This window comes from Pristis pectinata, chromosome 2, assembly GCF_009764475.1.
Source record: "Pristis pectinata isolate sPriPec2 chromosome 2, sPriPec2.1.pri, whole genome shotgun sequence".
NCBI lineage: Eukaryota > Metazoa > Chordata > Chondrichthyes > Rhinopristiformes > Pristidae > Pristis > Pristis pectinata.
In genome coordinates, this window is record NC_067406.1 from 91,929,023 (window position 1) to 91,955,829 (window position 26,807).

Sequence of the window (26,807 nt, forward strand, 5' to 3'; positions counted from 1 at the left end):
TAAAACTATCCAGTGACTATATAAGCTACTAATTCTTTAATCAACTATTGTTCTTCTATTAATTTATTAAAAGATACTGCTTCATCACATGATTTATTTACTATTAAATTTGCATTTAAGTTGATCTAATTAGTCAATGAAAAGCCGATGTAAACTTGGGCTGATATTTTTCTTGTATCATTTCATTTGTATATTCTAAGTTGGTTTCTATTAAATATAAAGAAGAAATTTTTAAGATATATTGACAGGTATTGATATTTTCATGATGTAATGATCCGCTGAGTTGTAGAAAGCAGTTGCAGGGTAATATTAGTAGCTATTTTGGTAGAGCTATTTCCATTGGTTAACGAATAGCATAGTGCTTTGATTGCTGAGTAACATAATTATTTCCCAAAAGACTTCCTAAATTTAGCTTCCTGCTGCAATGTTTTTATGGAGAAATCCATTCCACCATGTTCATAAATGCAAGTAAATAATGAAAATTTCTGCCCTTTAATACATGAAGCTGATATATTCAGACCAGTGAATGAATTTACCAAAATAGCAGGAAAATATATTAATTTTGAAGCTGACCTCAGTCTGGACAGGGCTGACAGCTGTATAAAAACTGGGGTCATTTCTAGGTTGTTAGTCACTAGGGTGTGTCATGCAGTGTATTTGTCTGCAAGCCACCCAACTACCACCCATGTCGAACATAGCATTTTCTGTACAGTATTTTGTAGCTAGTAGGAACTTAACCACTTAATCAGATTTCAGTAAAGAATATTACAGATTTGCCTGTGAGCAAAATAGAAATTATGCTCAATCTCAGTTTTACACATCAGGTAGATGGTAATCCAGAAGTGTTGATTAAAAAACTGGAACAGTAGTTACTTTTCCAAAATAATAATAACTTAGATTTATATAGTTCCTTTGGCATAATAAAACATTACCCCCTTGGTATCTTCATTGCTTTTGTGTTAACAGTTAGTTCATATGAAATCTATTCTTAAGCTAAAAACAAACTGTGGGAAGAACACAGTGTGTCAGGCAGCAACCGTGGAAGCAGAGAGATAGCTGACATTACAGAACTAAAAGTGTACAGGGGTATGACGCAGTGAGGAGGAGGGGTGGGGAGGGAGCTGGCAGGCAATAGGTGCAACCAGTGAGGAGGGAAATGACGGGCAGATGGAGGCAGAAATGGGGAGGGGAGATGGGGGTAGAAACAGACACTGGAAGGTGATAAATGTGGAAAGGAAAGGGCTGAAGAATCTAGAATCTGATAAGTAGGGAAGGTGATGTGGACCCAGAGAAGGGAGGATGATCGTCAAATGGAACCACTTGGGAAACCCAGTGGGTTAAGTTGTGGGTAATGTGCAAATAGAACAAGATGGGGGATAGGAAAGAAATTGGGTAATGGGGGCTGGTGGGGGGGGGGTTGTTGGAAAAAGGGGTGAGAGAACCTGGGTGTATCAGAAGGGGAGAGGAAGGAGCACATGAAGCACAGGTTACATGAAATTGGAAAGTTCAATCTTCATGTCGTCCGATTGTATGAACAGGCAAAATATGAGGTACTGTTCTTCTAGTTTGTGTTTGGCCTCACCCTGGCAGTGGAGAAAGCTGAGAACAGACAGGTCAGTGTGGAATGGGAAGGGAAGTTGAAATGACATGCAACCAGGAGCTCAAGATGGCCACTGTGGACAGAGCTCTGTTGCTCGGTAAAGCAGTTACCCAGTCTACACTTGGTCTCGCCAAGATGGCCAGAGCACCAAATGCAATAGACGAGGTTGGAGGAGCTGCATGTGAATCTCTGCCTCACCTGGAAGGGCTGCGTAGATCCTTGGTGAGGGAGGAGGTGCAGTGACAGTTGTTGTACCTCCTACAGTTGCAAAGGAAAGTGCCAAGGGACAGGGAGGGGTGGGTGGGTGGGGAGGGATGAGCGCACCAGGGAGTTACAGAGAGAGTGGTCCCTGTGAAAAGCAGCAAGGGGTGTGGAGGGGAAGATGTGACTGGTGGTGAGATCGCATAGCACTGGCAGAAATGGCAAGGAATGATGCGCTGGATGCAGAGTCTATTGCAGAGTAAATACCAAGAGAACCCTATCTCTGTTCTGTTTAAGGGGAGGCAGGGTGAGATTAGAAGTGCGGGAAATGGAGGAGATGCGGGTGAGGGCTCATCTGCAACAATAGAGTGGGTGTAGGGGGAGTGGTGCCAGAGTAGGTTTAGAATAAGGACGGTTCCATGTAAACAGTGAAAAGGCAGAGGTAGCTATGGCCCATGTGAGTGCCCATGGCTACATCTTTCATTTGTAGAAAGTGAAGGAATCTAAAGAGAAGTCCAAAGTTTTCTCTGTGACATCAACAACTGCCTTGGTGCTGCCTCCCGCACTCATGCAGAACTTGTCAATTTTATCAACTCCACTACTAACTTTTACCCTGCTCTCAAATTCACTTGGACTATTTCTGACACCTCCCTCCCCTTTCTGGATCTCTGTGTCTCCATTTCAGGAGACAAACAATCCACTTGAGTTTACTATAAACCCACTGACTCCCACGGCTACCAAGCCTACACCTCTTCCCACACTGTCTGTCGTAAAGACACCATCTCTTTCTCTCTGTTTCTCTACCTCTGCCTCATCTGTTCTTGAGATGAAGCTTTCTCTTCCACTACTTCTGAGATATCCTCCTTTTTCTGAAAGCGTGTCTTCCCCTCTAATGTGGTTGACATATCTCCACCTTTTCCCATATTTCTGCTCTCTTCCGGTCTCCCCCCCCCCGCCCCCCCCCCTAGGCAGAACAGATATAGAGTTCCCTTACCTTTCACCCAACAGCCTTCACATCCAGCACATCATTCTTCATCATTTCCGCCAGCTGCTACACGATCCCACCACCAGTCACATCTTCTGCAACCCGTCCCCTGACACTTACCCCTGTAACCATAGGAGGTGCAACACCTGTCCCTACACCTCCTTCCTCATCACCCTATAGGGACGTGAACAACCCCTCCAGGTGAGACAGAGATTTATGTGCACCTCCTCCAACCTTATCTATTGCATCCGGTGATCACAATGCGGCTTCCTCTGCATCAGTGAGACCATGCGAGGATTAGCCAAATACTTTGCCAGGCACTTGCTCTTGGTCCGCAAAGGCTGTCTTGAGCTCCCAGCTGCTTGCCATTTCAACTCTCCTTCCCATTCCCACACCATTCCTCGACCTTCTCCACTGCCAGGGTGAGGCCAAACCCAAACAGTACTTCATATTCTGCCTGGATAGTCTACAACCCAATGGTATGAACTTTGAATTTTCCAATTTCTGACAACCCTGTGTTCCTTTCTCTCTCTCTTTCTGATCCATCCAGGTTCATCACCCCACTTCTTTCCAAACCCTTCCCAGCCCTGCCTGACCCAGTTTCTTACCCCTCCCCCACCTGATTCCATCTGTCCATCATCCACACCCTTGACCCACTAGGTCTTTCATCCCTTCCTCCAACTGGTTCCATCTGACCATCATCCCTCCCATATCTGGTTCCACTAATCACCTTCCCTACTTATCGGATATCGAGCATCAACAGTCTCTATATCACCTTCTAGCCTCTGTCTCTACCTGCAACCTCCCCACCTGGCTCCATCTGCCCATCATCCCCCTCCTCACCTGGTTCTACCTATCACCTGCCAGCCCCTGCCTCACCCCTCCCTCTCTCCTTTCTTTAATGGCTATCTTTCCTGTACATTCTCAGTCCTGATGCAGGGTCACGACCCAAAATGTCAATTATCCCTCTGCTTGACCTCTTCCAGCTTTCTTTTTTGCTCCAGTTTCTAGGATCTGCAGTCTGTTCTGTCTCCATGAAAACTGTTCTTGCCTGGATGAAAATCTCTGCAGCTAAACAATGATAACAGCAAAGAAATTGGTACATGCCATTAAGCTTGTATCTTTCCCACTGATTTCAGCTTCATTTCCCCTCATCCCCCTTTCATTTCCCTCCATCTTCCCCTTAGCCATTGAATCACATTGAACCAGACTGTTCACAAACTTGCCATCCTATTTGTCCTTCAAGAAAAAACCCTGACCACATGTTCCCTCCATCACAAAGATTCGCACTGCACGGTCCACAAGCCACTCATGCAGAACCAAGTTCAAACTAATGCCAGGAATTTGACCCAAGTAGATCCACTTTAAAATAGGTATTTAGCCAGCTCTCCTTTGGGGACCATACTGATCTTTTTTCATTACTGGAATGAATCCCATTTATTCCCTAACATTCAACATTTATCTAATTGGTCAGCATGATCCAACACCAAAATGACAATCAATTTGCTGATTTGACTCAAAATTGCTTCAAATTTCATCTATGATCACTAATCAGGTGCCCTGACTACTGTTTGCCACCACCACTCAAACATTAACTGGACTTTTTGACCATGTACCTCACCCGAACTACCAATCATACCTCCTGACCACTGATTCTACCCCTTCTATCCATTGAACCCTTGGCAGATCGTTGACTCTAGAGCTCACTCATCTGTGACCCCACATCCTTAACCTTGCCATTGCCATGTTTGTGGGCAAAGGAAAGGTTTGAGTGCAAGGCCATTTCAGCAGGACATGATTCTTTGTGACATCTGCACCCCTGAATTTCCCAGTGGCATGTCCACAAACAAAATGTTCACAGCCTGTGTCTTCACAATTACCAATCAATTTTTGTTTACATCAGTTATCCATGGTCTTACCTGAACTTAACTGCTGCTGAAATCTTCAAACCCAAATGCTGATCTGCCTTTCCAATGGGTCAGATCCTATCCTCTACCTTTCATCTGCTCATCAAAACTCTCTGAACACTTTTTGATGACCTCCTGGTACTAAAAGATCTGAAATTTAAATCTTCATATTTATATTTATGTTTCTTCATGGTCTCATCCTTCCGTGTCTCAATAACCACTGGCTTTCCCACACCTCTTTTTGCTCCTTTAGTTCTTAAACATTGGTTAAAACACTTGGTAGAAAATCTGGAGAAGGCCAAAAGGGAAAGTATGGCAAGAATATGTGTAAATGTATAGAAGGTCATATTTTTCATTGACTTCAACTCTTAAAACAACTTTGCATTTATTATTCTTTAACATTGACACTTCCACAAATCTATGCAAATTAGGATAATCTGTTTCCTTCAGATATTAATGGATTGATATGATAGATTCACAAGTACAAGTTGAAAAAGAATGGCTACCAGAAAATATCTTCTGGACATTAAAGCTTATTTTAACATTTTTATTAATACTTCCTGTACAAGCATTTGATTAAAAAAATCATGAGTCTCTCTCTGGACTTGTTAGAGAATTCAAAGAATACAGTGGCAGACAGCCCACTGCATTCTCATTTTAGAAGCATTGCTTTTAAAGTTATTCAAAGTGATAACTTGTCACAGAGGCCAGATGCCAGCAGAAACTGCTGACAAAGATATAATAAGAAAGAACAAAAATTGTCACAGGACAAGGACACTGGTAAGTCTCATCCAGGTCATTTATGATTAGAATTTAAGATCACACATTACTCAATACCACTCACTTCTTCCATGAAATCAGTGAACATCTGCTTATAATTCTTAGCTGATAATGAAATTCAGAGGTTCCTAGCATCATAGAGTTATACAGCATGGAAACAGGCCCTTTGGCCCAACTCATCCCTGCCAACCAAGACGCCTTCCTGAACTAATCCTATTTGCCTGCATTTGGCCTGTATGCCCCCGAACCTTTCCTATCCACGTGCATGTAAAAATGTATTTTAAGCATTATAATTTTTCCCACTTCCACCACTTCCTCTGGCAGCTCATTCTGTACACCCACCACCCTTTATGTGAAAAATTTGCCCCTCAGGTCCCCTTTAAATCTTTCTCCTCTCAACTTAAGCCTATGCACTCTAGGTTTAGACTCCCCTGCCCTGTGAAAAAGACTGTGGCCATCCACCTTAGCAATGCCCCTCATGATTTTATAAACCTCTATAAGGTCACCCCCCAGCTTCCTTTGCTCGAGGGAAAACAATCTCAGCCTATCCAGTCCGTCCTTATAACTCAAACCCACCAGTCCTGGCAACATCCTTATGAATCATTTTTGCAACCTCTCTAGCATAATCACACCCTGTCTCTAGCATGGCGACCAGAACTGCACACAATACTCCAAGTGCGGTCTCACCAACATCTTGTACAGCTGTAACATGACATCCGAACTCTTGTACTCAAGGCCCCGACCAATGAAAGCAAGTGTACATACACGTTCTTCACCACCCTGTCTAACGGTGTTACCACACTAATTACAAATAAGAGTAATTGCACCAGATTTTGCAAAAGTAGCTCAGTTTGAATGTTCTAAGATAAAAGTTCTAAGATAAAGTTCTAAGATAATGTTCTAAGATAAAAGTTTTATTTTCTTAATTAGATTTTTTAAAATATTAGTAACTTAAAATGGGTTTCATCTGAGCATTTTAGTTTTATTTTAAGGTACATGAGGCAAGGTGTTTTGTCGATATCACGATTATTTGAGTGATATTTTACTAATATGGGATGTATATTTCTGATTCATTGCAAAAAAAATTAAAATAATTTAAACTATTAAGTAGAAGATAAACATTTTTTAAGCCTGTTATAAAGATGTATCTTTGGAAATAGGCACCTTGAATACCTAAAACCTGACTGATAAAGAGCATGTATGCATGTTGGGCATTAGGTTATTTAATAACACTACCAAAATCTATTCTATTAAATGTCAAAAAGAGTTCTTCTTATCTTTGGTAAGTACAGAGCAACATCCTTTAGGTAATAAACAAGGGGGAAGCTTTGAAACTGTTGAATTTCAGGAACTGAGTTGACTTCAATTTGTCTATGATTAAGAAGATAACCACTGTATGTCATACTGGCCAACATGGTTGAACATTTGGGGTAAAGTACAAGTCTTTGGTAAGAGACAGCGTCAAATAAAATTACACTCTTATTTTCCATGAATTATCAAGGGAAGCCAATTAGTGATATCATGATAGGAAAATAATATTACTGAATATTAATTTGACAAGAGATTTCTCTGAGGAGCCTGTCCATAAGTTCTCTTAAGGTGATTTTGAAGTAATTGCAGAGAAGCAGAAAAAATATTCTGATTTGGACTTCACAATCACTAGTACTCAACAAAGGGATGGCTATGCACTATTTTACAAGAGAGGATATTATTAGCAATGTGATTAATTGAAAGCATTTCAGTTATCATGTATCCTTGTGCTATCCTGGTACCAAGCTGGGACTGCCATCAGGCATCATGCATCCTGACTTGGTCCAGAGGTTCAGGAGTATGGGCTGGGGGAAAGTGGGGAAGGTCTGAATAGGGGAGAGACAAGGGAACCCAAGAGAGAAAGGAAAGAGGTATGGTCTAAGAGGAAGAGGATAAATGAAGGGGGATAGGTAAAATTGAGTGAAACCCCCAAGTTGGCCCTGTCTCTGTAGGCTCCCTCCCCTGTTCCGCCACCCTGCCAGAGCACCTACCATTGACCCTAGTCTGCAGCCATCAGCCACCCCACTCAACCCAACATTTTGTTGAGGGAATGGGATTTAAAGGTTAGAGAGCAAGCAAGAACATGAGACATACTTGGGAGGGCAGGGGGAGTCGAATGGAAAGAAAGTCTGGAGGGTGGAGAGTAGAGGGCCAGAAGAAAGAGATGGGGAGAGATGGGAAGAAAGGAAGGTACTATTCATCAGGGTGAGACAGAGAGGTGGAAGGGTTCACAGGAGGTGTTCTGAGGGTGGAGGGAAGGAGGATAGGGTAGAGGAATACACTAAAATAGATGGGATTAAAATATGGGAAAGGCTGAATGTCAGAGAGGCTGAGGGGAGGACTCGTGGAGTGAGGAAATGAGGAGAAGGTAGTGACAAGGGCATTAGGACTTGAGTCCACGTGTTTGCACGTGTGTGCATGTGTGTGTGTGTGTGTGTGTGTGTGTGTGTGTGTGTTTGGAGGTGTGTGTGTGGGGGTGGAGGTGTGTGTTTGTGTGTGTGCGTGGGGAGGTGTGTATGCATGTGTGAGAATGTGTGTGCATGTGCACGCATGTGTGTAGATGTATGCAGCTACACATGGTGTCCACCAATGTCCTTGCAGTAGATCTTTAGTGTCCTGTCATCTTGGACTTTCTTGGCAATGGATCAGGACCTCACTGTCAAGGCTGTGCTATAACTAGTGTAGAATGCTCTTCCCACTTTAAAAGATGTCATGAAAGCACAACTTCCTACCCTTAATCTGAAGTCCAAGATGTGGAACGTTATGATCTTCATCATACAGCACCAACAGTGCCAGACCTGAATGTTACTCCATTATAATAGCCAAGGAGTCCTGAGTGAGGCATAATGGGCAGGAGATGGGCCGCTCAAGAACATTCTTCTGGAATAGTAAATCAGAAGAGGAAAGCCATTTTCATAGGCAGAGCTTTGCCACCATACATAACGTTGTCTAGAATCACAGTGATTAGCCGTGTGAGACAGGTGAATGTTTCATTACTGCCCTGCTTTCTCTAACATGGAACTGGCACGGTATGGTTTTTAGCACATACATCCCAATCATGGAAGTGTGCATGTGGCCAAGATGGAATTCTACTCTGACCTTGAAAAATCCCTGGACCACATCCCAGAGGGAGACAAAATTATACTTCTGTGCAACTTCTGTGCCAGGGTTTGATGATTCAAATCACCTGCAAGGTATGATTATCAACAGGTAGTAGGAAAAGTTAAACTCCTATTCCATCCTCCTCCTGACAAAATGCTTGGAGCCATGATACTGTTATGTTTCATCAGAAAGACCACCACAAAAACTCATGGCAACACCCTTGATTAAGGGACTGGTATCTGTTAGATTGCATAATTTCCAAGCACCAGGGCGTCCATATCACTGACACCATAACCACTACCTAATCTATTCTGTTATCTCCATTAACTTGGCCACAAAATAATGGCATAAGTGGAAACATTGATGCAAGGAAATTAATATGGAAGGTCTTAAGGATCCTACCAAGATAGCTCTTCCTGGACACTGCTTCACAGACATCCTAACAATCCACACTCAACACGAGCTGATTTCTGGAGTGCCCTGAAAAGCACCATAATTAGCACCTAGGTGCAGATTCTTGTCTTCTCAACCAGAAGACACTTGGACAGGTTTGATGAGAATGAACAAGAGATCCAGGAGCTAATTAACTGCAGATACAAGAAGTTCTTGGATTGAAAGCTCCAATGCACCTCAGGGGAAAAGAAACCACTGAAGGTTGAGGTCCAACAGAAAACAGTGACCTAAGGAATAAATGGCAAGTGGAAAATATGCAGAAGTTCACACTACATACAGATAACCATGACATGCATGGATTCTTCAGCTCTAGGCCCAAACATCCAAGGGTCTTCATTGCTGAGACACAAGAATGAACATGAGCTTCCAAAGGACAGGAAGGCAACTTGAACTACTGGAAGGAATACTTTGAAGGGGTCCTCAGCAAAGAGTATCTGCTTCACATGCATGTCCTTGACTCCAAACTATCCAGTCCAGCCACACCAACACCCCAGACCAAAAGGAAGGCAAAACGGTCATATGCAAGTCCTCAGTAGCAAATAATAACCCAGCCGATGTTCTAAATCATGGCAGTGAGTAACTTCAGTACCAAATTCACAATATAATCTAAAATAAAACAGAGAATACTGGAAGCACTCAGCAGGTCAGGATGCATCTGAGGGAAGAGAAAGAGCTAACATTTCAGGTTGAAGACCCCTTGTCATATTAAAATATTATAAAATATTTTTTATTTTAGATTTCCAACATCTGCAGTTTTTTCTGAATTTCACAATATTATTTCCCTTGCCTGGGAAGAGAAGGCCATGGCAGGGGACCTCTCAATGACAACAGACATTGGTGATGAAAATCCACCATGGACTCCAGTGCTGCAGCAAAGCATTTGGCCATCTGAGAAAAACACTGTTGGAAGAAAACAGCGTCCACCTTGATCCCTGTTCTCCCGTATGCTTCAGAGTCTTGGACTACTTTCAACAGGCACGTCAAAGCACTGAAGAAATACCACCAATGCTGCCGCCTCAGAATCTTCATTTCGCTGGCAGGAAAAGCAAACCAACTGCAGTGTCCTCTCCCAGTCCAGCACCCCCAGTACAGAGGCCATAATTGCCCTCAGTTGGCTCTGATGGGCCAGCCATACCATTTGCATGCCTGACACCAGACTCTCAAAACAGACTCTCTGTTCCAAACTACCTCACATCAAGAGATTACCAGGTGCATAGAGGAAACAATTCAAGGGTATTCTCGAAATCACCTTGAAAAAACTGAAACATCTTTATGGATACATTGAAATCCCTGGCACATGATTGCTCAAAATGAAGAAGGAGTTTTTGGCATGGCATTGTGACCCTCAGGGTCATTCTTAGGGTGTACACTAAATCCAACATAAGTAGCGGATGGAGTGCACTACCCGTAAAACTACCCACCCGCTAGCTGCTTTAAACACCTCTTACAGTATCTGTGGGTCTCATGTTTGGCTTCTTCAACCATCTCGGAACTAACATAACTGGAGTCATCCTCAAGCATGAACAACTATCTAAGAGATAGAAAGTGCCCTTTATCTCAAATGGAAAAATATTACCAGATTTTCTTAATTTGTTTCTTGTTTAAGTAACAGAATGTTCCAGTAAATTATGCAACAGTTCTAACCATCAAAGGGAATAATTCACTGGTGAGTAAGAGGAACTTCTTTATCCTATCATCTGCAGATTTAAGGCATGTAGTGAAAACTTTGTGTCCTTGATTTTACTGACTTCACTAAGCAATGGGTCTGCTAAAACTCTAGTGTGAAAGCACTGTAGTTGTGACCATGTAATCACTTAGTAAGTCACATGCACTAAAAAGAGGAAAGAAGAATAAACTTAAGCAGGGGCAGTGAAGGTTGGTTAGTGATGGTGGACAGCATGCAATTTTCATCAACCTCTTCCCTGTTTCTCTCGTGAAAAATCATAACTAGTAGAGGAAGATCAGATGAGCACTTTGGTCACCCCTTTGACATGTCATTCAATTTCTAAGCAGGCCTTTAAATAGATATCCAACAATCATACAGTTAACAGGCTGCTTAAATACTCAAATTACAGTGCAATAACAGTTGTAACACCCTTATACAAATGAGTAGAAGGGTTGAGTGACCCAGTCAGTGATACTCAATGAGACACCTAGAGACAGCTATAAGCCTGGGTTTTCTTTTGGAAGTGGCGTGAATTCTATAAGATCCAAAGAAACAGCAAAGAAGGAATGTTTCATCCATATGGTGTCTGTTGTTTGCCAATTAAATTCAATGGAGACTTGAAACTCAATATTGTTTTGCCTCTTTTAACTAGGTGTGGTCTGAATTTAAAAACATCTCAAGAGACAGGGAAAATTAATGAGTGTATCAGCTTAGGCTGCATGAATGCACATTCCTAAACTTTGAATATATGGAAGGAATGTTAAGGTCCTGAGTTTTACCATTTTTATTTTTAGCAACAAAATCACAAAAATGTAGGTTGGAAACCAAAATATTTCATGGTTAATTATTTTTGCAGTATTGACTGCCATTGGTGTCTCTAAACTGCAAATGGACCCTGCCATTAACAGAGATGTTCCACTGATGTTGGATCAGAGCAGTTGCTGCAGCACAGCAGAAGGGTTAGAAGCAGTTTGAACACCACTGGCCTTAACTTGGGATTGTGCTTAGAGTGATTCTAGTTTCATGTTCTGTACTTGTGTGTGGTCTGATCTATGGAGAGGTATCCATTGTTTCACCTGTAACCCTGCCTTCTCCACCCCATTTGCCCCATTCTCCCCTCCCCCCCCACTTCCATCTCCTTCCCATACTCCCACTACTATATCCTTACAATCCTCTTTGGGAATTGTAGTAAGTGAAGAAAATTGGACAGGGTCCTAAGCTACACTTGCCTCCATCATGTAATGCTTACCTGCTCCTTTTGTGTGCAATTCCTTTCCATCGCCACCCAGGCCCTTCCAATACACACCATGGTACTGACCCTCAGCCCTTCAAACTTGGACTGTCACCTAACTCAGTGATCTTCGTCTGACTAACAGTTTTCCTACTTACCAACTCTTTGATTCATTGACAATCCCACCATGCCCCCTCCACCTCCCTGAACAGCAACCAACCTCTAACTCAGTAACTCTTCTCATCTTGACCTGAATTTGTAAATCACAATCTCACCAATTGCCAGCATCCAAGTACTTTCTTTTTCCCACTTCTGTAGGACAGGCATGGTAGTAGGGCAGGCATGGTAGTAGGGCAGGCACAGTAGTGTAGCAGTTAACGTAACACTATTACACCGCCAGTGACCCGGGTTCAATTCCAGCCACTGTCCATAAGGAGTCTTCTCGTGTCTGTGTGGGTTTCCTCTGGGTGCTCCAGTTTCTTCCCACATTCCAAAGACGTATGGGTTAGGAAGTTGTGGGCATGCTCTGTTGGCACCGGAAGCATGGCAACACTTGTGGGCTGCCCCCAGAATACTCTATGCAAAAGATACATTTCACTGTGTGTTTCAATGTACATGTGACTAATAAGGATATCTTATCTTATCCTATCCTCTGACTCCTCAGGTCTTTCTCCTCCATGACCAACCCCCCCAAAACACCCCCGCGACCCCCCCCACCCCAGATCTACCTACTGTCCCAGACTTACCTGGCTTCCTTTGAACACTCTGCATTGATGCAGCACGTGTAATAAAGACTTCAATAGGATGCAGTGTCTTAGGCCTTGGGAGCTACTGCATTTTCAAGTGGCAGATCCATGACCAAAAGAACTGGTGGACTAATGGATCAATGTTTCACAGCAGGTACCCATTTCATTTTAAAACCTGTTAGCATCCTTCATTCAGCTAATTGTAGTAGAGGGTAATGAATACAGATTATGGTAAAACTGACAAATTTTCAATCCAAGAACCAGCAGATTGCTGAATATTATTACATGAAATAGTGATCTTTATGGAAGGCAGATTACCCTTTGAATGAATGTGGTTTACCTGTTAAAAGTCTTGTATTCAGTCAGTTCTACCTTTGGCATGAGCTCTGGCATCCTGGGATGTAAAGTTGAGAGAAGTTCTGGATCATCGGCAATAGCTTCCTCCCATGGTGTTTGATATGATTTTGGTACAGATGTTGCATTAAATTTTTCAGGTGGAATTTCCTTCAGTGGCCCTGTGTATCCTGCATAGATGGCCAAAGTAAATACCAGACTTATTAATCTTGGCATGATTGGTGTAACCATTCAGTGCAGAGCAGCAAGTTATTATTAATTCCAGAAAATGTCTCTTCTGACAGAAGGTTGCAGGCCTGAAATATTGACTGCTTTTCTTTCCACAGTTGCTGCCTGATCTGCTGAGTTTTTCCAGCACTTTCTGTTTTTATTATTTGTCCTGCCCTTCCTTCAACTTTTGCTGGGCTGTCAGGTAATGACAGCAAGCGGAACTTATAACTTCCCCATTAGGAATAAAGAATGTCAGAAGGATTGGTCATTTTCTGCCTCTTTCATACGGCATGTTCACCCTTGTGTGAATGATTTTAACTTAGCTTATTACTGATATTACCTGTTTCTGTGAGAGAAATAACCATCCTTTTCACCACTTTGGTCGTATCAATTTAGAATGTAAGAAATTATTTTTTTTGTGCCCATTGTCTCCTTCTCTGAGAAATCTTGTCTTTTGCTAGGTCCCTAGTTAAATGGAGAACTCCAAGTCACAGTAGAAGAACTTAGCATAAGATCTTTTGAAGCACTGGGATGAGTAGTGAATCAGTCATTGAAAATATGTTTTGCTGAGAGAAGTTTGTGACTGGATAAGTAATAGAAACCAACGTTCAAAATCGAAGATAAAAAGTAATACAAGCAGCAAGAATGAGAACCAAGTAAAGAAAGGAAACCTATGACAGTTAGTGACAGCATAATGAAAATTAAATCAGAAGGGAAAATAGGTAAGGCAAGACAGAGCACAGAGTGCCCACATAACTTAAATATCAAAAGGTAAACTTGAATTAGGAAAAACTTGGACATGCATATGTAAAAGCACAAGGGAAAGTTAGTAACCTCTGTTGTTTGTGTAGTTAATGAGTTCTCATCCTTTCATTTTAAAGGAAATTGATGTGAAAAAGAAGAAAATCCAATGGAAGCATGATACATTGTTTTTTTTATTACATAGGAACACCTCTGACTTAAAAATATTGTCTCAACAGATTGGCTGATGGCCAGTTATTAAAAATTATTAAACTATGATCTCCAATGGATTCTGAAAATATAAAATATTGAAAACCACATATTTATTGTCATAAATGAGAATTAATAAGAAGCCAAGATTTTCATTGTTAGAGTTACAGAGGTTTTCACTATTACATTTTTTTCACCTATTATTAAGTATGACAAATGATTGAATCTTTAGTTCTTGGGATCGCCGAACCAGTGTCTAGTACTCCAGTATACGTTGTTCAATTTAAACTGCAACGTTTCTTACCCGGGGCAATGGTATCTGGGTTTGGTGGAGTCCTTGGATCAGGAGTGTTTGGTGGTGTTTGAGGGATGTTTTGTTGCCCACTTTGCACTCCATTTCCCATGCTTTTGCTGTTCTCTGCTGCATCATCAGTCTGTGTTATTGAGGGAATATAGTTCTGGAAAATTTTCAGTACATTTGTTATAGTGCAATGAATATGAACTATTTTATCAAACACATTTTCTTAAGCAGAATCTTAAATAATTCCTTTTTAAAAATAGCATCAGCTACTTTTCTGCTAAATCTTGGTAAACTAATTAATACTAGGTGAGTTCAGACAAAGAATTGAAGAAAAATATTTTTATTTTCAATATTTAGTGCTACTTTTCAAAACAGTTACTAAAATTAATAACTAATGTATTGATTTGATTATATCCATCTTTTGGAATTGATAAAGAAAATTAAGAGTAATTTAAATTACTTTTTAAACATCATCACTAAAGAATTGAAAAGAAATGAGACTAGAATTTGGAATAAAAAACAATGCTGGAAGAACTCAGCAGGTCAGGCAGCATCTGTGGAGGCAAAAGTGCAAATTGATGTTTCAGGTCAAGATCTTGCATCAGGACTGAGAGGACAGAGGAAAGGTTGACAGTTTACAGCATTATGAGGGAGGGGTGGAACTAGGGCTGATAGATGATAGGTGGAACCAGATGAGGGATGGGGGATATGATGGGCAAATGAAACCAGGTGGGGAAGGAGGAGGGGGACTGGATGGGAAAGGTGAACAGAGGGAGAAGGAACCTATGACAGGTGACTGTGTATTGGAGGAGAACACTGGGGGTGTGGGTTATCTGAAATTGGAGGGGTGAGGGGATTACATTTCTATCAAAATGTTTTAAATCCAATGACCCAAGTGAAGTGCTTGGAGTTTAGAGAGCTGCTGGTTTCTAGTTTATGGGGTGGATCTTCTGCCAACCAACAAATGCTACAAGCTCACCAGTCACCTCTATTGGACCACGCTCTTCATTTCAGTATAGTTCTAGGTGAGGTCTTCCTTTGAAAGCTAGTGGGTAAGGCCCAAAGTAGCAAAAACCCTATCTGATCACAAGTGGCTAGGTGCTCTCCTTGCACAGCCTTGACAACCAATGAGTCCCTGCTGTCAGGCTTACTGACTGCCAAAACTGTCATGAGGATTGAATATATGTGGTTTTTATTATTCATAAAGACTCAACAACACTAAGAAACTACGAAAAAATATTAAAAGAAAAAATATTATTTTAAATACTATGAAAGCATTAAAAATACACACTTAAAGAACTTAAAATATTTAAATTAATTCAGTTAAATTAAATATGAAGGTCTGCTTTCCAGTCTTTTGTCAACCATTTCTTCTCATTCATTTCAATAGGCCCACTGTATTTAAGCCAGTTATGTTTAGTGGTCAGATTTCCCAAACAAGAAACGAGAAATCTGAGGAAGTTTCCACGTCCCATTTACTGAGTGCACTGGCTGGCACCTCTCTGCAATGGAACACTATCCTTCAGCCCGTGCTCAGGAGTCCTAAACTTTCAACTGATTTGAGTGAGTCTGCCAGCTTTTAAACAGAAAGTGTGACCTAACAGATTTTTGTTTTGACACATGTTCAGTTATGATGTATTCTAGAGGTGCATGCACTTTAATTCAGCATGAATTTAGCATGCAGAATTTGTATGAGTGAATTTGTCAGATGTGTCCAATTAGGTGCAATTTTAAAATGGCAGAATAAACAACACAATGTATTTATTTCACCAGCAGTTCTGAATAAGACATCACAGTCCTTTACCAATTACACTTGAATCATGAATTGCCAGAACTCAATGTATCATGCAAACAAACAGTATGGTGAAATATTTAATCAAAATAAAAATGTTTGATTGTTATTGACCTACTATTGACTAGAAAACTACTGATTTTGAGTAAATACATACATTCATCTGTGAATTGGCAGAGTTCTGGAATCCCTCAAATGTGTATTTTTCAGATCTCCGTTGTCTTTTTTTAAACAATCTGGCCCCTCTGTTGGAAAGGAGGGAAAGCTCTTCCAGCATTATGTCTTTGGGAACACTGATCTTTTTTCCAAAGTCCATATCTAGCTCTGAAAGATACCACAGACAATCACCAAAATGCAAATTTTCCATTTTTAATTCCTTCATTAAAACGAATATTCCTTTTTCATAATACTTATTGCATATCTATGTCCAATTTTTTTCAGTGAATAAAACCTTAGTAAAATTTGGAATGTTACTTCTATCCACTATACTTCATTCACTTGGAGGATTAGTAAGGAGGTTATTATTTGGGTTTGAAGCCATACAATCACAAGGTAGCAATGACAGCCATTTACTAATAAGTCATTATTATGGTGAAAGTTGTAGAAGCTGACAGGCTTTCTATTTTACCAGAAGTGTTCTAAATTTACAAACCTTTCTTACATAGAATGTTTAACATGAGGGGACATAATGGCTAACACGAGGGGACATAATCTTAAGGTGATTGGAGGAAGGTATAAGGGGGATGTCAGGGGTAAGTTTTTTACACAGAGAGTGGTGGGTGTGTGGAACGCACTGCCGGCAGAGGTTGTGGGGGCAGATACATTAGGGACATTTAAGAGACTCTTAGGTATAGACACATGAATGATAGAAAAATAGGGGGCTATGTGGGAGGGAAGGGTTAGATAGATCTTAGAACAGGATAAAATGTCGGCACAACATTGTTGGCCTAAGGGCCTGTACTGTGCTGTAGTGTTCTATGTTCTATGTTTGCTAATTACTTTATTATGAGATATTTAATAACAGAGGCATGTTGCTGCACCAACACCAATTACGCAATTTACAAGCCTGCTCACCAATAGAATGCTCAATGCCATATTGTGTAAATTAACAAATATGAACAGCAAGTTGTTTATGTTTCTTAATAATAAAACTGCTAGATGGATGTTTCAGGATTTGTAAACCAGATTAAGTATTTTAATGAAATATACATTTTCAATTTCAATAAATTGGTAATATTATTCTACATAAGGGCAGATGGATGAAAAATGATAATCCAAGAATTTGCACATAAAATATTTACCATGAAGGCACATGAGCTGTAAGTACTGGCTTGCTATATGACCAGAATGGAGTGATTGATGGGGTTTAGGGCATTTAGAGCAATAATGTGGCATTGTATATTTCTTAGCTAGGAACTGCTGCTGTTAATCTATAAAGTAAAAAAAATAAGACAAGCCCAGCTTGTTCTTTTTGACTTTTGGATTTATTACTTTAATTTGTATAGATGCCAAACAGAAGTCAAGTTGTGCATTCATTTGATTCCAAATTGGTTCCTCAGATGTGATGTTGTATCTCTGAAGAATGGTTTGTTTAAATAAATCCACAAAATCCATATCACAAGGCATATTACTTCCTGCTCTTCTGAGTTATTTGTTGCAACACTGGAACACTCCAGAGGTAATTTACGCACCGGCCTTTAAGTAATGAGTTTATTGTGTCAGGTCCACTGGTTTCCTGTTCATTCTATTTCTAGTTTGTTTTACATTCCATTCTTTGTGTTAACAGTGTTCTCTGCTCTCTCATTTTGCTACTTTACGTCTTTAGAATTCATTATTTGTTCGTATACTTTTGATGAGTAAAAAATGTATTGAGTTCTCAAAACAGTTCTGATTGCCAGTTAAAGTAAAATTGCAATGCTATTGATAAGTTATAATGTTGAGAACAAATTTACATGTTGTGAAAGAGGAGGCACATGTGAGATGATAAAAATTTATAATCTATTTCTGTGTTTGAATTCCAAGTCGTGGTGTCACACTCAGAAACCAGGACTGACGTTAACTAGTGTCGGACAATGTGATCAAGTTACTGCTGGATGTTTGTACTTTGCATTTTTAACAACAGCTGTGTTCAGCATATTCAGGTAATGGAATAGATTATTATTGTTTTTTTTTGTTGGGCACTGATTTTAGTTTTTCTGGCTAGCACAAACCCAATTGATCAAAATATTTGGAATCAACTTTTCATTGCAAGTATTACATTTCGTGGAACTAAAATTTAGACAGGCACTCAAGGGCTCTTAATTCAATATTGGGAGCTTGACACCATCTCTCCTTCCTGTGTTCCAGAACAAACTGCGTGGTGTGGAAGGAATGCAATGTAAAAGTCTCCAAGTATGCTTAACAGTTCCGATGTAATTTCCTTCATAAATGTCATGTTTCTTTCTTTTTCTCAGAATTCAGTCTTAAGCCTTCCTTGAATTCCTTAATATAGTAAGTGAATTTCTTTCAGCAATGTTTGCAGACTGAAGGGTAGGTCAAACCACACATCAGGGAGAGGAAAGTCTGGGTAGAGGACATTGCAGAGTATGCATAGGAATGCAAAGGATGGAAAAATAGTTTAGCAAGATTAATTTATGAGAAAAAAAATCAAAACATTGTGTATGGTCAGGTGGACAGGAACACATGTGAGAGTGGTTCAGAATAGAGTATAAATTCCTTAAATTAAGTGCATGACCTGCTCCAGTCTGACACTGCAGGCATATGTCAGAAAATTACCTTGTGTCTCAGGTATGATTGACTAGACATTTAATTTGATACAATGCATAAAGAAAAAAGTGAAATTGTGGAAAAGGATTTAAGTAAATTGTCTGGTGATTAATGCCAATAGCAAAAAAAAAGTTCTTCTTTTCCATGTGTCCATCTATTAAAGTCATAGATCATTTAACTGACAGGTACGGTGCAAAGTTCACGAGTTAGTCTTGGCAAACCCTGCATGATCCATTGTTGAACAGTGGGCAGGCCAAAAGATGTTGCATGGTCAACTTCCTGAAACAGTAGCATGTCTCAGGTATTGCAGTGCAGCCCCATTTCACTGTGCCAGATTGTGACCAGTCAATTTAAGACCTTCTGGGTGACTTTAAGACCTTCAAGAAATTGCTCGGTCACTTTAATGCCCATGCTGAGCCACTGTCAAGGTCTGCAAGTTACAACCACTACAGCTGCTCAGATCAGTGGCAACTTGTGTAGTCCCAAGGAAGCTCCTGTAAAACCTCTGGTGTTTTTCTGCAGTGATATGATGTAGAGGGTGTCTGGTATCCACTGTTTGCTGTTTCCTTTGTCCTTGGTTGGCCACAGATTATTCCAGCAAGGATGTACTTAATGTTGATATTCAAGGTAGTAAGTTAAGAGTTTGCAGTGTCATTGGGTCATTTTTTTTTGCAAGAGAAGAGTGTTCCCATATCCTGCCACCATACTTGGCAGTGGAGTAAATACGGAAAGCACAAAGGTTCCAATCATGGATAGATGTGCCTCCCTTTGTGAATTTGCAAGTTTTTGGATGACGCTGTTTTGGGCACTGACATTACATCTTCTTAAGGTTGCTTTTGTAAGAGAGTGTGTGGTCCAAATTCACTCTAAGGCAAACCCGGTTAGAAAACCAAGTGAGATGAGTGTTGTTCCAATTGAAATGTAAATTTTTATTCACATCGTGGTTACACAAGGCTGATCGATGATTTGCTTTTTGTTTCAAGTTGATTAGCATCATGGTAGTCAGTTATCCTGGATGTGTGACATTGATAACATTCTTGATCTGAACAAAATCCCATGCTTGACCTGCTGTGATGAGGTGGTTGACACAGATAAAACTAAGAGTTACAGGTGAATTGGTTAGTTATTCATGTGAATGTTAAAAGCAGGAGTGTCAATAGTCTTCCTTGGAGTAGATAATTGCTTTACAAGCTGCAAAGTTTCTCTCCAAGTCTGACATAATTCAGTTAGAAGATGCATATAATATTAGAACAGATGGCAAGAAAGGGGAAGAATTTCAGAAATGTGTTCAGGAAAACTTCCTCAATCGGTACATTTTTGCCCCAACAAGGAAGGAGTGATAATTGGATCTGATTCTGGAGTATGAAGTAGTCAGGATAAACCATTTGTAGAACAGTGATCAGAAGATCATAAAAATTAGATTAAAAATGGATAGAGGCAACAAAAATTTTAAAGAAAAACTTCCTAAAAGAAGAGGACTGATGACAATGGGTTGAGAGAAGTTCTGGGCAGGATAAAGTGGAACTAAACAGACATGCAGGTAAAACTGTAATGGAATAAAAGGTGACCTTTAAAGGGGAGGTATCTTAGGTATAGGCCAAGTACATGGCCAAAATGGGAAAAGCAAGGAAACCAAAGCCAAACCTCCCTAAATGACAAAGGAAATAGAGATGATGATGAAACATGTGGTATGTAACACATGCCTGATGAATAACTCGTGAGACCAGGCTGAATATAGTAAGGTGAGAGGGGAGGTGAATGGAAAATAAGAGTGGACTGCGAGGAGAGTTGTGAGGATGATTCGGATAAAGAAGATGATAATTCAAATTAAATAATTCAGTTTCGCGTTCCACAAATGCTGTTTGACATGCTAAATACTTGCAGCATTTTCTGGTTATCAAAGAAACCATCTATTTTTAGTAGCTTTTGTACAAATATATATTTTTGAATAGCTCTGACATGTAGAAACCTAAAAACAATCAAAAATAAGTAACTAAAACAGTTGTAAATGAATAAGTTGAACTAAAAACACCAGAATGCATAAGTAATTCAAAACCCTAAGCTAATCAGAAATAATTTAAAAAGGAGCTTACCTTCTCCTTTGCCTTGCTATTATCATCTTATAATTCCCACTGAAATGAAGTTGGCCTTAGATCCTTTGCCAGGTGTCACCTGGCTCAGGACACAAGAGTCAATTTCCTGGATGAAGTTCTGGGGAATTTCAGCAAAATTGAGCTGCATTGCTAGATTCCATGTGGAGACCACCAGTAGAACTATTGGATTTAGCATGTGTGGAAGTCCCTATTTGCTTTCTGTGAATGGCTAAATTCTAATGGTTCTGTTTGGAACTGCTGGCACTTACCAGCAAAATCCACAATGGTAATTGTCTTTCCACAGTTGATGTCTGAGTTAATAAGTATTTCAAATATTTTTTTGTTTATTGTAGCAACTGCCTACTTGTAACATCTTTTGAGAAAATAAGTTGAATAGAAATGTAAATCACGTAGTTTCTATAATGATCAGTACAACCACAACAGTAGCATCATGCCTTAGTGTATGTGCTTATAAAGAAGAGAGACACAAGCCTTGGTTTTTGGAAGGTGAATGATTTGTGTTTAATTCTCATGCATTTATAGTACATGTTAAATGAAATAAGAACTTCTCTATGGATTACCCTAATAACATGCCTGAAATCTTTGCTCTTATCCCAAGGTTATACTTCTGTTTCATATTTTGTCAACCTTTATAATTCTCTGGATAGATGCAGAATTCTCTGAATAGATGCAGAGAATAGTTTAATATTGCCTAATTTAAGGGAACATTTGTGTTGTGAGCTTCCAACAGTTAAGTGCTAGGTGAGATTGTCCAAGCTATTTTTGTTTTACCTAAGGTCATCGGAAGACTTTATCTGTCCGAACTGGATTAAAAGTAAAAGTGCAAGCATGTTAAGGTCAAGCAAAGTTAAGATGGAGTTTTGTTTGGATGTAAACATTGAACACTTAAGAGCTCAGATTAGTTGTATCACTCTTCGACAGAGGACAGAGAAACTTCATTATTGAAATACTTTTATTTGTTTGAACATCACAATACATAGCAGAAAGCCTAGAAATCTGCTTAACCCATAAATTTCCCTGTATTCTATGGTACTCTAAGGGTTAAAACAAAGGTAAAGAAATTTTTCACTACTCTAATTTTAAAAACAACTTTTTTTAAACTGTTTACATAATTCTTAGGTTTTGCCTGTTAATGTACTTGCTGCAGAGCTTTGAACTAGTTGTTTCTTGTGACCTTTTGTCTGCCTACTCTCTGGAGAAAAACCAACTTCTACCTGCTACTGTCATAACTGTGCACAGTAAGGATTGCAAAAGAACACCAAAGCTTTGTTCCCCACTACCTGAATACTGATGAATATTGGTGGTTCAATACATAACTGGATTTTGTATCTCCTAAGTCACCTTGTTGAGTTGTTTGAAACCCACTGAGGATTGTTCAGATTTTGGTTCAGTGTTGTGTGACATTTACGACCAGAATTTGGTGCATATGTGCACTGATGTGAAATGAGGTGAGCTTTCCTGTATGACATACACATATAAATATAAACATCTATTAGAAGTTCCATCCCCTTCCACAAAATAATTGACTTTTATAAAGGAGGTTGTGGCTAATCTAATTCTGAACATAGGTCAGAAGGACTGTGTGTTAGGAATGTGCATCAGCTGTCAAAGATCTCAGTACTCTACAACAGCTCCACACAGTTGTTCAAGATAAAAATAACTTTTGAAGGACAGTGGTAATGACAAGTGTTTTACTTACCATACGCAGTAAGATATTCTATTAATTTGTTTTGTTAAAGTACACTATAGCTAACATTTGATATTGGACTACAACGCATAATAAAGCATTTCAGTTACTGGTATGATTTTAGAGATGGCATTTCAATAGCACCCTACCATTTCCTTGGATTTCTTTTACAATGGCTGATGCTTGCTGCTTCAGTTCTTTTGTGAGGGTGCTGTGCGACTGCATAGTGTATATTTTTCCTTACAGTTGAGAGCTGTAATGAATACAGTACACAAATGAAAAACTGATTTATTAGTTCTTCAGTGTCAAAAATGCTAAGTAATTTCAATGACTAATGCCAACTTAATGTAATTAAGATTATCTTAATAATTCAATTATAAAGTCATATAATCTGTACTTTAAAATATAAAGTCATATAATTTGTACTTTAATGTAACATATAATTGGATAATAATTAAAAGGTATTTTAATATAGTGTGCAATCAAGTATTAGTTAGGCAATAGCTCTATTACTTACTCTATTAATAATATTTTGCATTGAACTATATCCAAGGGAATAACGTGCATTTTACCCATAACATGATGCTTCTGCTGCATTACATCTTCCTATTTAAGATCTGCTAATTTAAAACTTAATGGATTCCTTGCATCATTGTTTCTTACATATAAGCAATAATATTAATACTTCAACCTTAATACATTGAAGTTATATACATTATCAGCCAACCTCAACATTTACAGTATAATAATAGTCAGAAAAGTATGATATCGAATATTTTTGGATTATTATATAATTTGAAATTATACTTTGAATAAGAAATTAAACACTTTGTTTTGGCATCTCTTTAAAGTGCATAACAATATCTTCTCATGGCCCTCATCATTAAACAATAAGCTTCCTAAATATTTCCATGAACAAATAACATTACCTCTGATAAAGAGTGCAGATCCTTAATGAAATCTTAAATATAGTCTCCTTCTAATAATTTTCCAGTGAAATGGTGGGAGATGTCTCTTTTTGCTCAGCAAGTGACAAATCTTTCCAGGATCACATCTGCCGTGGTCTGCACAGCCCCCAATGTGGAGATTAACTGGTCTCAAGGACTGGCATCAACTTTACATCAAATAGCTATATTTAGTGCTCAGCAATTCAGCCACTCCATTCTCTTCAATTAAAAGGTTGAAGATAGAGGGCATTCAGCATAGAAATTATCTGGAGTAATGGCTCATCCAAATTTTACAAGAATTATGTAAAAATGAGGTTAAAATGATCATGAACAAGATGATTAATTTAATCAATCCATGTAAACAGGAAATATACCAAAGACTTAGATGGTGTTCTTTAATTTTTCAATTCAGGTTAAAGACTATAAATCTATGACTATAAATCTAAACTAAGCTAATCTAAACTGTGACTAATCTAAACTGTGACTATAAATCTAAAACTATTCTTTTGGAACTTACCTTGTGTTTAACCTTTTAATTAAACTTTCTAATTTTTTTCCAAATGATCATCCATAATCGCCAAAGCACTTTTATGAACAGCCTCTACAGGCTTTCATGATCTCATCAATTGTTTTCCTTTTTAATAATACTGAGGAACTTCTATCAACCGTACCCTATCCCCATGTTCTTAATTTGTCTTGAAATCCTTTACAGTCTTGCACTATCTTCTCTTAATTGCTGAGGTGTCACACCCTTAAAGCCCCTTTAAACAATGGTATCCAGAGTCATGATGACAACAGTGTGAGCTACCAGACAGTTCATGTACAGTGCTTCATCACATGAAGTCCCCACATCTAGGCTATCTTCAGTATTTGATGTGATTCAAGCTGGTGGCTACAAACATCAGATCAAGCCACAAGGGCTGATGCACCTTGCACCTGGCTGATCAGCTCTATGCCTCAGATGGCGGGCTTACATAACACAGCCTCATTTATGTGAATGGGGCAGCCAAACTTATATGAAACATTAGGTGCTAGTGTTTTTTCCTACTTTACTTGATTTTGATGGTTTTAATTACTTTTAGCTTCTTTTAAATATTTTTATCTTAAATATGTTTGCTTTTTTAAAATGGTTTTTAATAATCAAAGATTTAAAAGCAAGTTTTTGGCCTGTGACAGGAGAGTCCTGGGATGGGGCTTCAGAATCAGCTGCCTGAAGCCTAGTCATGACTCATGGACTGTTCCATCTTGTGGGACGGATGTAGCAGTGAATTTGTGAGGATGATGCAAGGCCACAAAAATATAGGTGTAGCTACAGGGTGTGGGCAGTGAGCCGGATTTAGCACAATCAGGTACAATAAGGTGACTGCTCTCTGAAGTGGCCTGGCAAACTGATGGCTTGTACAATAGTTTTCTCAAGGGTAATATGGGAAGGACAGTAAATGTTAAACCTATCAGCCATGCCCATGTTCAGAGACGTACAGCATGAATTTTCCTTGTGAAATGTAACTGACAACTTTCCAATTACTTTTACTGTTACCTATCAACTTCTATCAGAGACATATAATAAATTAGTCATCCTACTGATGAACTGGCAGTAGACATACATTAATTTGGAAGGATATTGTGTGTTCAATGATATGAAGGAGTTATACTATATTGCTGAAATTTTGTGTGACAAGAAATTGGAACGTTTTATTTAAATCTCCATTTCATTCTATTTTATAGTTTTTCTTTAACTACTATTTGCTCAACAGTCCTAGCGAATGGATTCCAGTCTTAACACGCATAAAGGTGGATAAATCCCCAGGGCCTGATCAGGTGTATCCTAGGACATTGTGAAAAGCCAGGGAAGAACTTGCTGGGGCCTTGGCAGAGATATTTGTATCATCATTAGCCACAGGTGAGGTACCAGAAGACTGGAGGGTGGTTAATGTTGTTCCTTTATTTAAGAAGTGCTGCAGGGACAAGCCAGGAAACTACACACCAGTGAGCCTAACATCAGTAGTGGTAAAGTTACTGGAGGGGATTCCAAGAGACAGGATCTACATGCATTTGGAAAGGCAAGTACTTAGTAGGGATAATCAGCATGGCTTTGTGTGTGGGAAATTGTGTCTCACAAATTTGATTGAGTTTTTTGAAGAGGTGACCAAGAGGCTTGACAAAGGCAGGGTGGTACATGTTGTCTACCTGGATTTTAGCAAGGCCTTTGACAAGGTCCCACGGTAAGCGGATCTGGAAGATGAGATCACATGGGATCCAGGGTGAGCAAGCCAATTGGATACAAAATTGGTTTCATAGTTGGAGTCAGAGGATGGGAGTGGAGGGTTGTTTTTCAGATTGGAAGCCTGTGACCAGTGGTGTGCTGCAGGGATTGGTGGTATAGTGGACGGTGAAGAGGGTTATCTAAGATTTACAACAGGATCTAGACCAACTGGGAAAGTGGGCCAAGGAACGCGGATGGATGTGAAGTGTTGCATTTTGGTAAGTTAAACCGGGACAGGATTTTCACAGTAAATGGCAGGGGCCTGGAGAGTATTGTAGAACAGAGAGAGCTAGGGGTATAAGTACATAGTTCCCTGAAAGTGGTGGCACAGGTACACAGGGTGGTGAAGAAGGTCTTTGGCATGCTTGCCTTCATTGGTCAGGCCACTGAGTACAAGAGTTGGAACACCATGTTACAGCTGTACAAGACATGGGTGGGAATGTACTTGGAGTGTTGTGTGTAATTCTGGTTGCCACGATACAGGAAGGATGTCATTAAGCTGGAAAGGGTGCAGAAAAGATTCTCAAGGATGTTACCAGGACTGGAGGGCTTGAGTTTTAAGGAGAGACTCGATAGGCTGGCACTTTTTCCTCTGAAATGTAGGAGGCTATGGGGTGATCTTATAAAGGGATATAAAATCAAGAGCTGTGTAGATAAGGTGAATGTTCACAGTCTTTTTCACAGGGTAGGGGAGTCTAAAACTAGAATACATAGCTTTAAG

At 39.6% G+C, this 26,807-nt stretch overlaps 1 protein-coding gene across 1 annotated transcript in view; it reads right to left on the reverse strand.

Annotated features, from left to right (window-relative positions):
- LOC127587519 (myozenin-2-like) overlaps positions 1–23,101 on the reverse strand; it is a 26,328-nt gene extending 3,227 nt beyond the window's left edge. The window contains exons 1-5 of the mRNA XM_052045915.1: positions 23,026–23,101; positions 19,497–19,505; positions 16,467–16,627; positions 14,521–14,650; positions 13,042–13,225 (exon numbers count right to left, since the gene is read on the reverse strand). Coding sequence (XP_051901875.1) covers positions 13,042–13,225; positions 14,521–14,650; positions 16,467–16,627; positions 19,497–19,505; positions 23,026–23,101 — 560 coding nt within the window. The remainder of the gene's footprint in view (positions 1–13,041; positions 13,226–14,520; positions 14,651–16,466; positions 16,628–19,496; positions 19,506–23,025) is intronic.
- Positions 23,102–26,807: the final 3,706 nt, after the last annotated feature.